The sequence below is a fragment of the Phocoena phocoena genome, chromosome X, assembly GCF_963924675.1.
Source record: "Phocoena phocoena chromosome X, mPhoPho1.1, whole genome shotgun sequence".
NCBI classification, from domain to species: Eukaryota; Metazoa; Chordata; class Mammalia; order Artiodactyla; family Phocoenidae; genus Phocoena; species Phocoena phocoena.
The window spans coordinates 112,687,995-112,701,714 of record NC_089240.1 but is presented as its reverse complement, the minus strand read 5'-3'; the positions used below and the strand labels follow the sequence as shown (position 1 = coordinate 112,701,714).

Here is a 13,720-nt window from a genome sequence, read left to right as displayed (position 1 = left end):
GACACCTGGCTGGAGCACCAAGAGCCCTTCATCCACATGGCTTAGAATAAAAGGGAGAAAAAGTCAAAAGAAAGAAAGCAAGAGAATAAAATAAAAGTAAGATAAAATAAAGTTATTAAAATGAAAAGTAATTATTAAGAAAAAAGTTTTTTAAAAACAAAAATATGAAACAACGGACGGACAGAACGCTAGGACAAATGGTGACAGCAAAGCTATACAGACAAGATCTCACACAGAAGCATACATATACACACAAAGAGAGGAAAAGGGGGGAAATAATATATCTTGCTCTCAAAGTCCACCTCCTCAATTTGGGATGATTCGTTGTCTATTCAGGTATTCCACAGATGCAGGGTCCATCAATTTGATTGTGGAGCTTTAATCCGCTGCTTCTGAGGCTGCTGGGGGAGATTTCCCTTTCTCTTCTTTGTTCTCCCAGCTCCCAGGTTCTCAGCTTTGGATTTGGCCCCGTCTCTGCGTGTAGGTTGCCGGAGGGCATCTGTTCTTCGCTCAGACCGGACGGGGTTAAAGGAGCCGCTGATTCGGGGGCTCTGGCTCACTCAGGCCCGGGGGGAGGGAGGGGCACGGAGTGCGGGGCGAGCCTGCGGCGGCAGAGGCCGGCGTGACGTTGCACCAGCCTGAGGCGTGCCGTGCGTTCTCCCAGGGAAGTTGTCCCTGGATCCCGGCACCCTGGCAGTGACGGCCTGCACAGGCTCCCCGGAAGGGGGTTGTGGAGAGTGACCTGTGCTCACACACAGGCTTTTTGGTGGCGGCAGCAGCAGCCTTAGCGTCTCTTGCCCGTCTCTGGGGTCCGCCCTTTTAGCCGCGGCTCGCGCCCGTCTCTGGAGCTCCTTTAAGCAGCGCTCTTAATCCCCTCTCCTCGCGCACCAGGAAACAGAGAGGCAAGAGAAAGTCTCTGGCCTCTTCGGCAGCTCCAGACTTTTTCCCGGACTCCCTCCCGGCTAGCCGTGGTGCACTAACCCCCTTCAGGCTGTGTTCACGTCGCCAACCCCAATCCTCTCCCGGTGCTCCGACTTAAGCCCGAGCCTCAGCTCCCAGCCCCACCTGCCCCGGCGGGTGAGCAGACAAGCTTCTTGGGCTGGTGAGTGCTGGTCGGCCCTGATCCTCTGTGCGGGAATCTCCCCGCTTTGCCCTCCGCACCCCTGTTGCTGTGCTCTCCTCCGTGGCTCCGAAGCTTCCCTCCTCCGCCACCCGCAGTCTACGCCCGCGAAGGGGCTTCCTAGTGTGTGGAAACCTTTCCTCCTTCACAGCTCCCTCCCACTGGTGCAGGTCCCGTCCGTATTCTTTTGTCTCTGTTTATTCTTTTTTCTTTTGCCCTACCCAGGTACGTGGGGACTTTCTTGCCTTTTGGGAGGGCTGAGGTCTTCTGCTAGCTTTCAGTAGGTGTTCTGTAGGAGTTGTTCCACGTGTAGATGTATTTCGATGTATCTGTGGGGAGGAAGGTGATCTCCGCGTCTTACTCTTCCACCATCTTCCTCAACTCCAAAAATGCTATTTATATTAACATATCATGGGTTTATTATTGTTATGTTTAAATTAGTTATTACATATTTTTAAAAATTTCTCAGTTATAGTTTATAAGATGGTAATGTGGATAGATATAACTATATATAATCAGAAGTTCCCTGGGTTCCCACTAAGAGTATAAAGGGGTCCTAAATTCTAAAAGTTAGAGAACTACTGGTGTATCTTATCCTACTGCGTGTGTGTGTATTATACGTTTAGATGTGTGGGGTTGGGAGGTGGGGTAGCGAAGCACATGCCTTAGAGCAGCAGGGTGGAGGTGCTGCTGGAGTGGTAGATGGGAGGTGGCTTCGCTTCTCAGACAACATTAGAGGTCGTTTGCCAGTAAAGAACCAACTTTTTGTTGTGGACTTTTCTTTCTTTGCTGAAAAAGAGAAGCCAACCTGCAGTCATATTTCTCTATGATGCGTAGCTTGTTGCAAGTAGATCATGGTGTAACAGCTAAATCACAGGTGGAGAACATAAGAGTATATTTTGCAGTGACAGTGAACACAGACAGTGGAAGCCACAGAAGCCAAGATGTGCCTGTGTTATGTATGCAGCATTTTTTTCTTCCAGATACCTCTTCTGCAATCGCAGAAATCTCACTTTCTGCATATCCAACATCTTTTGTTGTCCATTATTTAAAAATGGAAGGTGGGACTGAGATTTAGAACTAAAAATGGATGATGAGGCAGAAGCTAGAGGAGGAATAGAGGATGTTGGATTACAGCCTTGGAGAGAGAGGGTGAGGAAAAGTAAAATTGCTCTCAGAGACCACTCATGCTGTGAGCTGGGCTTCTGAGTCAATGGAGAGACATTTGGGAGGCGGGAGTCACCATAAAATTAGGAAGGTATTGATTGTGTGACTGAAAATCCAGAAACTGAAGGGCAAAACAGACATGCCTCTTATTAGGCATATGGTCTACAATGAAGCAAAAGGAATTTCAAAGCATCTTATTGAAATTGTGGAAGAGGGAGATATTTTTAAAGTTTTTCTAGTGGTCAGGGCATAATACGAGGCAATGAATTATAAGTATTCATTTAAATGTGTATAAAATGTCACTGCTGTTCTCTTCATTTGGTGGGATGCGCTTGTTGCTTTAATTTAGTGAATGTAAATATAGTTAGAGAGGGCTTCCATAAACATCTTCTCTGAACGTGGTGTTCTCTCAGCCTATAAATATGCCTTGCCTATCATGTCTTAAGTTCCTCATCAGTAAATTCTCCTCCCGTGGAGGCTTTCAGGAACTTAAGACATGGGAACGTTCTGATACAATATACACTCTGGTACTGGATGGTGGAAGTAGAGTGGAAGGGTGGAGAATCATATCAAATGCTATGGAAGGGTCCAGAAGTATGCAACTCTAGAGAGTATAAGCAGTGTACGTCTATTTAAGTTTGAAAATGATTTTTAAAACCTCTGTGTAACTCTTTTAACATTTTTTAATGCCTCCTGTTAATAACACACTGTTTTAGCCCTGCCTGAGAAATATGAAGAGCTGCTACAATCCTGGTTGTTTTCTTTCAGCTCCTGAGGACCATGTCTGTGCCCAAGGGTAGAGTTTTGGATAAAAACCTTGATGAGGAAGGGCTTGAAAGTGGAGACTGCGGTGATGATGAAGATGAGTGTATCGGAGGCTCTGGTGATGGAATGATGAAAGTGAAGAACCAGCTCCGCTTCCTTGCAGGTAACTGACTAGTGCTGGCTCAAATCTGAGCTAAAATGGTGATGCCTAGGAATTAAATACCAATTGAATCTGCTCTCTATAACTCCCCTAAAATCTCTGCAATACACAATGCCATCAGTTCTTCAAGGAAAGACTACACTCTAGAAGATGAAGTTTTCAGGTATCCTTTTCTTTTAAATCTCTGGACCTGGGTAGAGGGTAACTTCCTGTTTCTCATTGTCTAAAATGAACTGCCCTAAATCAGTTGGCTCTGTTTCCTACTGGAGATTTCCTTGGTTCTTCTCAGTTATAAAAAGAGATGAAAAAAGAAATGCAATCTTGAGAGTCTGGTGAAAACTAATGATGGGGTAACTTTCAAAGGAAAAGACATTAGCTGACCCTCTCTTTTTAGAATGTCATATTTGGTTTTTTTCCCACAAGTAGTCTAACACTGATAGGCTGTGACACATAACTGCACGGCTAGGTGAAAACAAATAGAAGAAAAATAGCTGATGCTGTCTAGAAGGCAAAACAACCACAAAAAAAAATATTCCCTCACAAGTCACATTTGTATCGATTAGCCCAATTTACAAAATACTTTTGTATGGATAGGTGTTCGTGTTTCCATTTTACAGATAAGAAGACTGGGGCTCAGAGAAGAAATGAGATTCATCTAAATGGCAGAGCTGGAAATCTAACTTGGGTCTTAAGACTTCCAATGTCATGCTCTTCCTTCTGCAATGCACAGCCTTCTCCTTGAAATCCTGTTGCCCATGACCTCTGAAACCCTGCAAGCTCCTCTTTCTTTTTCAACCTCTTTCCTTCACTAGTTCTTTCTAATCCTACCTGAAACTGGGTCTCTCCTTAAGCCTCTATCTTTTCTCTCTTTTCCAGAGAAAACACAGATCTCATCCATTTTGGCAGTTTCAATTTTTTTTTATGATTTCTGTAAGTTCTTTTTATTTGTTTCCTCCATTCTGGCAAACAAAAATCTAGCATGAAATCTGCCCTCTTAACAAACTTTTAAGGGTACAGTATTGTTATTAATATGCAGATTGTACGGCAGATCTCCAGAACTTTTCCATTTTGTATGACTGAAATTCTGTCCCCATTAAACACTAACTCCCCTTTCCCCCTCCCTCAAACCCTGGCACCATCATTTTGCTTTCTGCATCTATGAGTTTGGCTACTTCATCTAAGTGGAATCATGTAGCCCTTCTGAGACTGGCTTATTTCACTTAGCGTAATGTCCTCAAGGTTCATCCATGCTGTAGCATATGACTACAGGATTTCCTTCTTTCTTAACGCTGAATAATATTCCACTACATGTATGCACCACGATTTCTTTATCCATTTAGCCATCAGTGGACATTTAGGTTGTTTCTACCTCTTGGCTGTTGTGGATAATGCTGCAGTGAGCATTCTTTAACTATTATACCGCTATGGGGATAATTCATAAAATCATTACCTGCAATCTTAACTGCTCTCCTGAGCTCCCATCCCACATCTCCAGCTGCTTACTAGTCATTTCTTCCTGGCTTTCCCACCATTACCCCCAGCTCTATGTGTCAGAAATCAAACGTATCAACAGACCATCCAAACTGGCTCCTCCCTTAATATCCTTATTTTTCTAATGCCACTACCATTCTCCCAGTCGCTGAGGCTTAAAACTGAAGTTGTCTTTGACTCTTCTCCCTTGCCCTTCATATATAATTGGGCACCAAATCACTGTAGATGATCTGTAATTATTTTTCTGCTTATCTCACTGTTTCCTTTCTATCCCCCTTTCACCCCCCTGCATATGCTATTTCAGTCACATCTTAAGTGGTCTCCAGTCTTCTAGGCTAAGACAGGAGTATTGAGAGCCTTAGGCTAGCAGATTAGAGAACAAAGAATCAGAGGCCCAGGCAGAAGATTCCACCAAATTTACCTTGTACAGCTGCCAGGTTAATCTTTCTAAAGCATCTCCGACCACTCCCTAGCTCAGCTACCTTCATCCTGTCCCCACTGCCTGGAGGATAATGCTCAGACTCCTTAGCAGAGTTCTGAGGGCCTTCTGGTCTAGCTTAAAGTATCCTTTCGGCTTCATTCCCCATCAGTAGCCCCACAGGAACCCTGCACTTTGGCAAGAACAACCATACTCACGCCCCATGAGCAAGAGTAGACATACTGGGCTTCCCTGGTGGCGCAGAGGTTGAGAGTCCGCCTGCCGATGCAGGGGACACGGGTTCGTGCCCCGATCCGGGAAGATCCCACATGCCACGGAGTGGTTGGGCCTGTGAGCCATGGCCGCTGAGCCTGCGCGTCCGGAGCCTGTGCTCCGCAACGGGAGAGGCCACAACAGTGAGAGGCCCGTGTACTGCAAAAAAAGAGTAGACATACTGTTTTTATCTGTCTTCATAGAGTTGCCCACATTTATTTCTATATAGATACCCCTCTTTTATTTTTTCTTAAATTACACCCATCCCTGAAAGTACATTTCAAGTATGATACAGTGAAAAAAAATAGGTTTAGGGGTAGAGTAAATTTGTATTTGAATTCTGGCTCTATTCCTTATGAGCTAGCAGGACCTGGGTCAGTTCTTAGCCTCTTATCTAAGTCTGCATTCCCTCACCCATCGTAGTGGGGATCATTACCCCAACTTCATAGGACTATTTCAGGATCAAATAGAGGGGGGGAAGTTTGTAAGGCATCTAACCCATTATCTGGAACATACTAGGTGCTCCATAATTATTAGTTTCCTTCAATGAAGTCTTTCACAACCATCTCAGTCTACAGTTATCTCTGTCCTCTGAATTACTAAAACAAATTCTACCAGTGCTTTCAAGAAATAGTCTGCAGTGGCTCCCAGGTTCCATTCCTAGGGCATGACATGATCACTCAGAGCCTGGCATCCCATAAAAAGAATGTTGAATAAGCATAATAAGTAAAAATAATAGAAGCTTATGTTTATTGGACACTTACCATGCTGCAAGCACTGTGCCGGGACTTTCCAGGCACTGCCTCATGTCATTTTCACAACATCACTATTATTGTTCCCGCTTTACAGATGAGAAAACTGATGCTGGAAGAGGTAGAGTAATTTGCTTAAGGTCATGCAGTGGCTAAGGTCGAGAGTTAGGATTCAGATTTCAGAGGCCACTCTTTGGACAAATCTGCTTTGCTGCCCCCAAAAGCTTTTGGTCATCTAAAGGTTGCCCAGATGATTTAGCAAACTCGTAACTGGTCTCCACGCTGACCCCTAGTACATACCACTTTCTCCAAAAAGTCCCTGCTTATCCCTTCTCTTGCTTTCCTGCCTGTAAGCCACTTCCCTATCCATTTCAAAACACGATTCCACAGTTCCATGGTGACTTAACTTCTTAAAACAGTGTTTGGCCTGGGACCTTGTCAAGGGCCTTTTCAAAATCTGAATAGATTACATCCACTGGTTTCCCTTTGTCCAAATGCACATTTATCCTCTCAATTCTAGTCAGTTAGTTAGGCGTGATTACCCTAAGTGCTTTGTAAACTGTAAAACGCTACACAAATGGTGGTTAATTTAATTTACGGGAAAAATGATGCCTTACTCCCAATAGGTTACACTTGCCTAACATGTTCAGTGATCCTACCAGCCTGGAGTTCCTTGAGTCCCCTTTGAAATGCTTCTCACGGAGAGGAGACTCATTGGCAATCTGCCAGGCTCGTGGCACAATAGTTAATTTGGAATAACAAGCTATACACTTCGGTCAGCTGTTACACAGTTTTACCCAAAATCTGGGTAGATGCCACCTGGTCCTGGTGATTCATCAACATCCACTTAGTCCACTAGACTTGGAACACTGTGTGCGTTTACCGCCATCTCATTTAGAACATCCAAATTCCTTCCTCCGAAAGACAACTTGAAAATAAAAAACAAGGCTCAGAGTATGTTCAGGCTCTCTCCTATCTCCCTTTTGTCCCTCAGCAGTTCTTTTGCACTCTACCCAGCCAGGTCCTACTGGCTGGCTTCCCCGGCTCACTTCTTCCCATCTTTTGTTGCACTGGATGAAGTGCAGGTCACCAAGGTTCTATTCTTGGCTTTGCTTCTAAGTCCCATGTATCCCGGGGCAAGCCCCTTCCTCTCTTTAGAAGTCAGTTTCTCCATTTGTAAAATGAAGAGGATGCCCAGACATCTCTCGCCGGCCATTCTCGTGACAGCAGTTGTAATAATGTTCATTTATTTGGCTTTAGTCCCTGGCAAGGTGCTTATTGGAGTCTTTTGGGGACACCTTCTTCTGACCTTGCAGGTTCCCTGTTTTCTTCTCCTGAGCTATTTACACGTGAAAAAAATATCTTATTTTCCCTACTCTGGCTCCTTTGACTTTTCCAGTCAAAGAAGCCAGGCTTCTTACCAAGGGCCCTCAGCACACTTGTATGCCAGGATGCTCATAAGAAGTTCTAAGTCATTTCCAGGCCTTCTGGGCTATATTCACTTTTAAAAGTCTTCATCCTGAAGTTCCCCAAAGTGCTCTCTTTTTCTATAATTCTTATTTCTATGCTTAGAGTCTGACCCTTCTTTCTGATTGTTGAATTTAATTGCTGCTGATCTGACCATTAGACGATGTCTTCTTACCCACAGTTACAGCTTGACCTATTCCTTTCACTTCTCAGAACGAGGCTAATATGCTTCCCTTTTGGTGGGTTATTTCCTTTCTCTCAGCCTGTTTCATAGGGTTGTGGCCATTAAATAAAATAATCCATGCAAAGCCATTGGAACAGTGCCCGGCACCTAGTGAGCACTGAAAAAATGCTGTCTACTATTAAAGCAACTGGTCTGTTGCTGTTCCTGCCGACCTATGGGCGCTCCAAGAGCCGGCAGATACAGATTAGAATTAACTGCCTTGGTTTTTTGTTTAAGACTCATAAAAAGCAACTAAAACCAGGTAACCAACATTCAGCAACATCCCCTTACCCCTTGCCATTCCAAATGGGGTCCGTGGAGCAGCAGCTTGTTAGAAATGCAGATCTCAGGCCCCACGTCAAGACCTACTGAATCCTAAGGTCATGTTAACAAGATCCCTAGGTGGTTTGTTTATAGTCGTTACCACCTTCTAACTGAGCTCTTTTGACCTTTAGGCTTAATCCTCGAAGCATCGAAGAAGCCACTAACCTGCCCCCACGGTGGGCTACTTATTCTAGGAAGTATAAAATAGGCCCAAGACTCGTCATCCCTGTGATAGATTAGGTCCCTTGGGTTCTAGTCATCCCTGTGATAGATTAGTACACTTGGGTTCTAGTCCTAGCGTATTTGCTAACAGTAGGACCTTGAGCAAGTTATATAGCCGCCCTGAGCCTCAGTTTCTCCAGCTGTAAAATGGGAATAGTCATCCTTGCCTACCTCGGTGAGTTTTTGTGAAAGTCAAATGCGATAATGAGTGTGAAAGTGCTTTTGTAACCTGTGCAGCTCTACAAATATTTATAACAACCATAAAACTGTTGTTACTATTCCAGAGTCTCTGGAAGCTCTTTGGCTTTTTCAGCAACCTTAGTTCGGCATGTATTTTCTGCAGAGACTGAATTTAGCCCATGAGTTATAAAATGCTTACACTGAACACACATGTTCAGACTCCCTTCCAAAGATAGATAGATCATCCATGATGGACCTGGTGTGATAAGCTGACTGTTTTGTTGCCAGGTTGCCATCAGCATTGTCCCAGTTTTTGGCCTTGTCAGAGCTCTTATTGTAAGCCATTGGGGAAGCTGGCTACTCCCAGTGCTTTGGCTGGGGCTGATCCCTGAGAAGCTTTGCAAGCTCTGGCCATGTGTCCCTGGCCAAGACATGATGATTAAGCATCTGAAGCATGTGCCGCCTCTCTGCCAAGTCTCACCCACACAGAAACACACGCCCATGCGCACACATGCACACGTGCGCACACTCTTGTAGGCGTGCACACCTGCATGCCTACTGTTGGAAACACATTTTGAAATATACACTCACAGAACAACTCCCAGCAAGAAATACCTATGTCAGAGACATCTGTGTTACCACTCCCACACCCCTGTCCTCCCTGGACCTGTTCCTGCTCCAGCCTGTGTTATGCTGTGGGTACAGCCAGAGCATGCTGGCGAGCCTAACGTCTTTATGGCAACGAGTCAGAAAACAAAGATATTCTTGTCTCAAGCTGGGCCAAAGAATGGATACTGCGAAAGCCTATTTCTTTGGCTGAGGAAAGCGGAAACAGACTATAGAAGACCGAAACATTCCTTGTTGCTGCATGGGAATAAGAGGGGCTTCAGGGCTTCCCTGGTGGCGCAGTGGTTGCGAGTCCGCCCGCCGATGCAGGGGACACGGGTTCGTGCCCCGGTCTGGGAAGATCCCACGTGCCGCAGAGCGGCTGGGCCCGTGAGCCATGGCCGCTGAGCCTGCGCGTCCAGAGCCTGCGCTCCGCAACGGGAGAGGCCACAACAGCTAGAGGCCCGTGTACCGCAAAAAAACAAGAGGGGCTTCAGCTGGTTGGTGGCAGGGTAAGGAGGACAGTTCATGAAACACGTCTTGGGCTTAGGACTTGGACCAATACTAAAACCAAATGGCTGTTTCTTGCCATATTAAACAAACGTTTCTTGTGGAAATGTTTGCCCGCAAGAAACTTTCGGTCTCTCCGTGTCAGTGTGAGGACTGAACAGAGAAAACTTGTCACTTGTTCCTTGTCTGGGAGTGAGGGTGAAGGTGAAATCCAGGTCTAGGTAGGCCCTTCTGGCCATTCTTTTCTGTCATGCCCAGCTGTTGGGAGGGACAGCAGCTGTGTGCTTCCCCGCACCAGTCACCCGTGCGCAGCAGTTCTGGAGTGAAGCCATGAAGTCTTCACAGCTGTGGCCCAGGAGTCTCTGCACCCAATATTACCTCCGTACAGTTACTTTACAGTCTAGAGGCGAAAAAACAATGACTCCCCAAAAGCAGAGATTAGAAAATATTTTTTAAGCAAGTGACTTTTATTCTTTTTCTTTTTTTAGTGGATCAAATGTAACCTTATATTTCTGTTCCTGACATGCTTGCGCACATAGAAGAGAGGAAGGACACTTCAGTGGCTTAACTGTTCTTCTAAATTGTCAGATCAAACTCTCACAAATGTGGGCTGGTAGTCACACGTTTTAATAAATTCACTAATGGGCTGGTTTGGTGAAAAGGGTAAGATCAATGGAGGAACTCTCTGACGGGCCTTTTATCATGGGTGGCGTCTGCAGCATCTTCATGCTTTAGGACAAAGCATATTGCCTGCTGGAGAATGAGTAGAAGGTTTGTAGGAGAATGAAGTGTCCTGGGGTTTTTTAATGGGAAAGTTATTGAGTCCTGTTCAGAGCTCAAAATACATGTGGATACAGTAATATATCTATTTATACTTCCCTGCTGGTAGCAAGTCCGGGAATAGAGTTATGGCAGTTTTCCCAAAATGTATTCTATCCCACTTCCTTTGCACTCCTTGGAAACCCACCGTCAGATCTTTGGCACTTATGTTGAAGGTTGTTTCCCACTAAGTAACCCATCTCTGAATTTCTCAGGCAAGATCTTGTAGTGACTCCCTCCACCCGTCTTTCTTGGGATATCAGTCCCTCAAACATGAGACCTCAGTGTAAGGGGACCCTACGTCATTCACACTGGGAGGTAGATCTCATCTGATGGGTGAACAGGATACGGTCCTACACTTAGGCCGCTGAAGCTTGAGACATAACAGGAAGGAAGGACGTCTCATCTGCAGGGTCAAAGAAACCGAGTCTCAGTTGTGCTTCTGTTACTTCCCAGTGTTGGCCTTGGACAAAGTCACTCAACTCCTCTGAGTCTCATATTCCTCATATGCAAAAATAATGATGAAATATTTCCCGACCTGCCCACTTCATAAGTTGTTGAATGAAACACACATGATAATGGATATAAAAGTACTTTGTAAACTGTAAAGAAGTTACCCACTTAGAGTAATATTATTAATATTATTTAGTACCACTGGGTTATAAGTTAATTTTATTCACCAAAAGCCTGCAGCTAAAATTATACGTTAAATTCTCAATGTTCTGGCCAACAGATTTCACTATAATGTGCTCCCTCTTTTTCATCCCCAAGGTGGCGTTTTCAGTTACTCATTAACTTGTTTTTAGCCCAGTGAGAAGGTATTTAAACAATGACAAATATGTCTGCTGAGTTGTGCAAATAACCAGTCACAAAAGTAGTAGTCACCTACATCTTGAAAGAATCTCAGCTAGTTATGTTTTGTTTTCTTTGGTGTTAACGGGGCAGTGAGGGCAGGGGTAGACAACAAGTTGGGGAGGGTCAAGAAATGGGGCCCCTGATGCTTTCCATTCTCTCTTGCTCTTAGCCAGAAGCAATCTGCTCTAACGCCTTGATCTTTTCTTTTAGAGATCAAATGCCATAGGGAAGCTGAAGGAAGCAAAGCTCGCTATAATAGCACTTTTCTCCCAGACACAGACCAGGTGGTCCTGGCTAATAGATTGACAAGACAGCCATTCCCACCTCACCCCAGAGCTTTGTGTAGTTCCCGTGGCTCACAAAGAGGGATTTAGATGCAAGCTTTCACAGTGATATCACCTGCCAGCTGAGTAAGTTTACCCAGAAAGGGGCCATCCCCGCGCCTTAGTGTTGACCAGGGAATTACTTCAGGTAAGCTGGTGATAGATGAGAGTAAGGAAAGGTAAAAAGCTTTCTATAAAGTTACCATCACTTGAGGTGCTTTAGGGAATTTGTTTCTTATTATTTTCAAGGACATATGCTGGGGTTCACTTTTGTAGGTCTACTGCCCTCTGATGCTTCCCGTCTGAGCCATTAGGCTGTGAGGCTTTCATCAGGGGTAATGCTATATAATGCCTATACTCGTCAATAGAACTTCCGCATAAACTCTAAGAATTGGGGGAGTGTTAGGGATAGTGTGAGTAATTTGTGACCATTGTATTATATTTTGTAATCAGTTTTCAAATTAAAAGGCAGCAATGGACTGTATGAGTGTGGCTAAATGGTGCGATTGATTTCCTCTGGATGAAGCCATGTCTGCCAGTTTAGCGACAGCCTCAACTAATTGCCGTAATCTAGTGTGGCTAGAAAGGAATAGGAGGGAGAGGTTCAACGCTCACTGGTGGAAAAGGAGAGGCAGAGCCAGCAGGAAGGCGGCAAGCCCAAAGCCTCTGGCTGAGCTGCCACATAGAAGTGAAGGGATCTTCATTTCATCCCCAAGGGATCTGGGTGCACCAGCTTGTGTGCCCTCCAATGGGAAGTGCTCCCTGCAAGAAGAAATGTCACAGCAGAAAGAGAGAAAGATGTGATGTCTAATTAAACCTGTGTGATGGCCCTGCGTTCCCCTGACGAACAGTGGCCTCTTGACGGAGCCAAATCAGAGGAGCCCAGGGTAACAAGGAACCATGAGCCTGCAGAACAAGACAGAAGCTGAAAGCGCGTGGTATGCACAGTCCCTGTGGCTGCAGGTGGAGATCAGATATGAAGCCAGGCTGAGGTCCTACTTTGAGAGGAGGAGGGACTCAGAGCCATCGGATGCCTTACAATCACTGACCTTCCACAGAACCCCTGAAACTACACATATGCACACGCCCATGTGTGCACACATGTTATCAAGTCTTTTTCCAATTCAGACAAGGCTGTCTGTTAACTTTGTTAATATGGCAGAGAGAATAGAGGAACAGCCATCGTCTCTTTCTCCCCCTTATTTGCCAAGGAGATTTCCAATTTGCTTTGGTAGGAATGAAGTTACTGGCAAGTTTTTGTTTTGTTAGTCTTTTTGAAAGGAAATCTTGTTATAGAGGCTGCCTACGTACACACCCTGGTAAGAGATGTTTAATGATCCAGAAAAATGATCCATAGCACTTGTGGTTCTTAATGTTTCTGAATATACTTACTGATTTTTAAAATTTTTTGGATCTTTTGGGATTTTTTTTTTTTTTTTAACAATCCTAATGGGTACGGGTGATGGTAAATAAACCTTTAAAGATGAGAGCGGGACTACCAGCGCGGACAGAATCTCTTAATTTGTAGCTCATTGGTGGACTTAAGCAGTAATGTAATTACCAAGTAAATAAAAATGGAGTAGAGGCTACTCTACAAATTCTGGTGTCTGGGAGTAGTCTATTTTAGAGCAGCGGGCAATCTCATTAGCACCTTCCGGATGGCTTTCAGTATGAAGTGGTTTCCTTGATTAACGATGATCTCCTCAGAGTGTAGAAAGCAGGTCTTTGTCATCTTATGCATACGCTTATCAGCTCTCAGTCACCAACCTCTGCTTCCTTCTCCTGCCTTGCCCCACGACTGTCACTTAGTAGATGTTTGATAAATACCTCAGTTATCCATGTGCAATGTTCACTTGTCAGCATTTGCTTCCTTTTGCCTCCTATTTGGTAGCTTTCACCCTCACTGCTTCTTTCATTAGCTTCCTCAAAGTATCTTTCAACCTCTAGCGGTGGAAATTGTGAGCAAAGAGATGTGAGAGCCCTGTTCCAGTCAACAGAGGGGTAGGGGCTCCTGTGAGGGGTAGGACACGCTGGGTGAGACATTG

The 13,720-nt window shown here is 44.8% G+C and overlaps 1 protein-coding gene across 4 annotated transcripts in view; it reads left to right on the top strand.

Annotated features, from left to right (window-relative positions):
* GPC3 (glypican 3) overlaps positions 1-13,720 on the top strand; it is a 446,037-nt gene that overhangs the window by 375,381 nt on the left and 56,936 nt on the right. For all 4 annotated transcript variants that reach the window (XM_065900580.1, XM_065900582.1, XM_065900581.1 and 1 more), the window contains one exon: positions 3,056-3,215. In XM_065900580.1, coding sequence (XP_065756652.1) covers positions 3,056-3,215 — 160 coding nt within the window. The remainder of the gene's footprint in view (positions 1-3,055; positions 3,216-13,720) is intronic.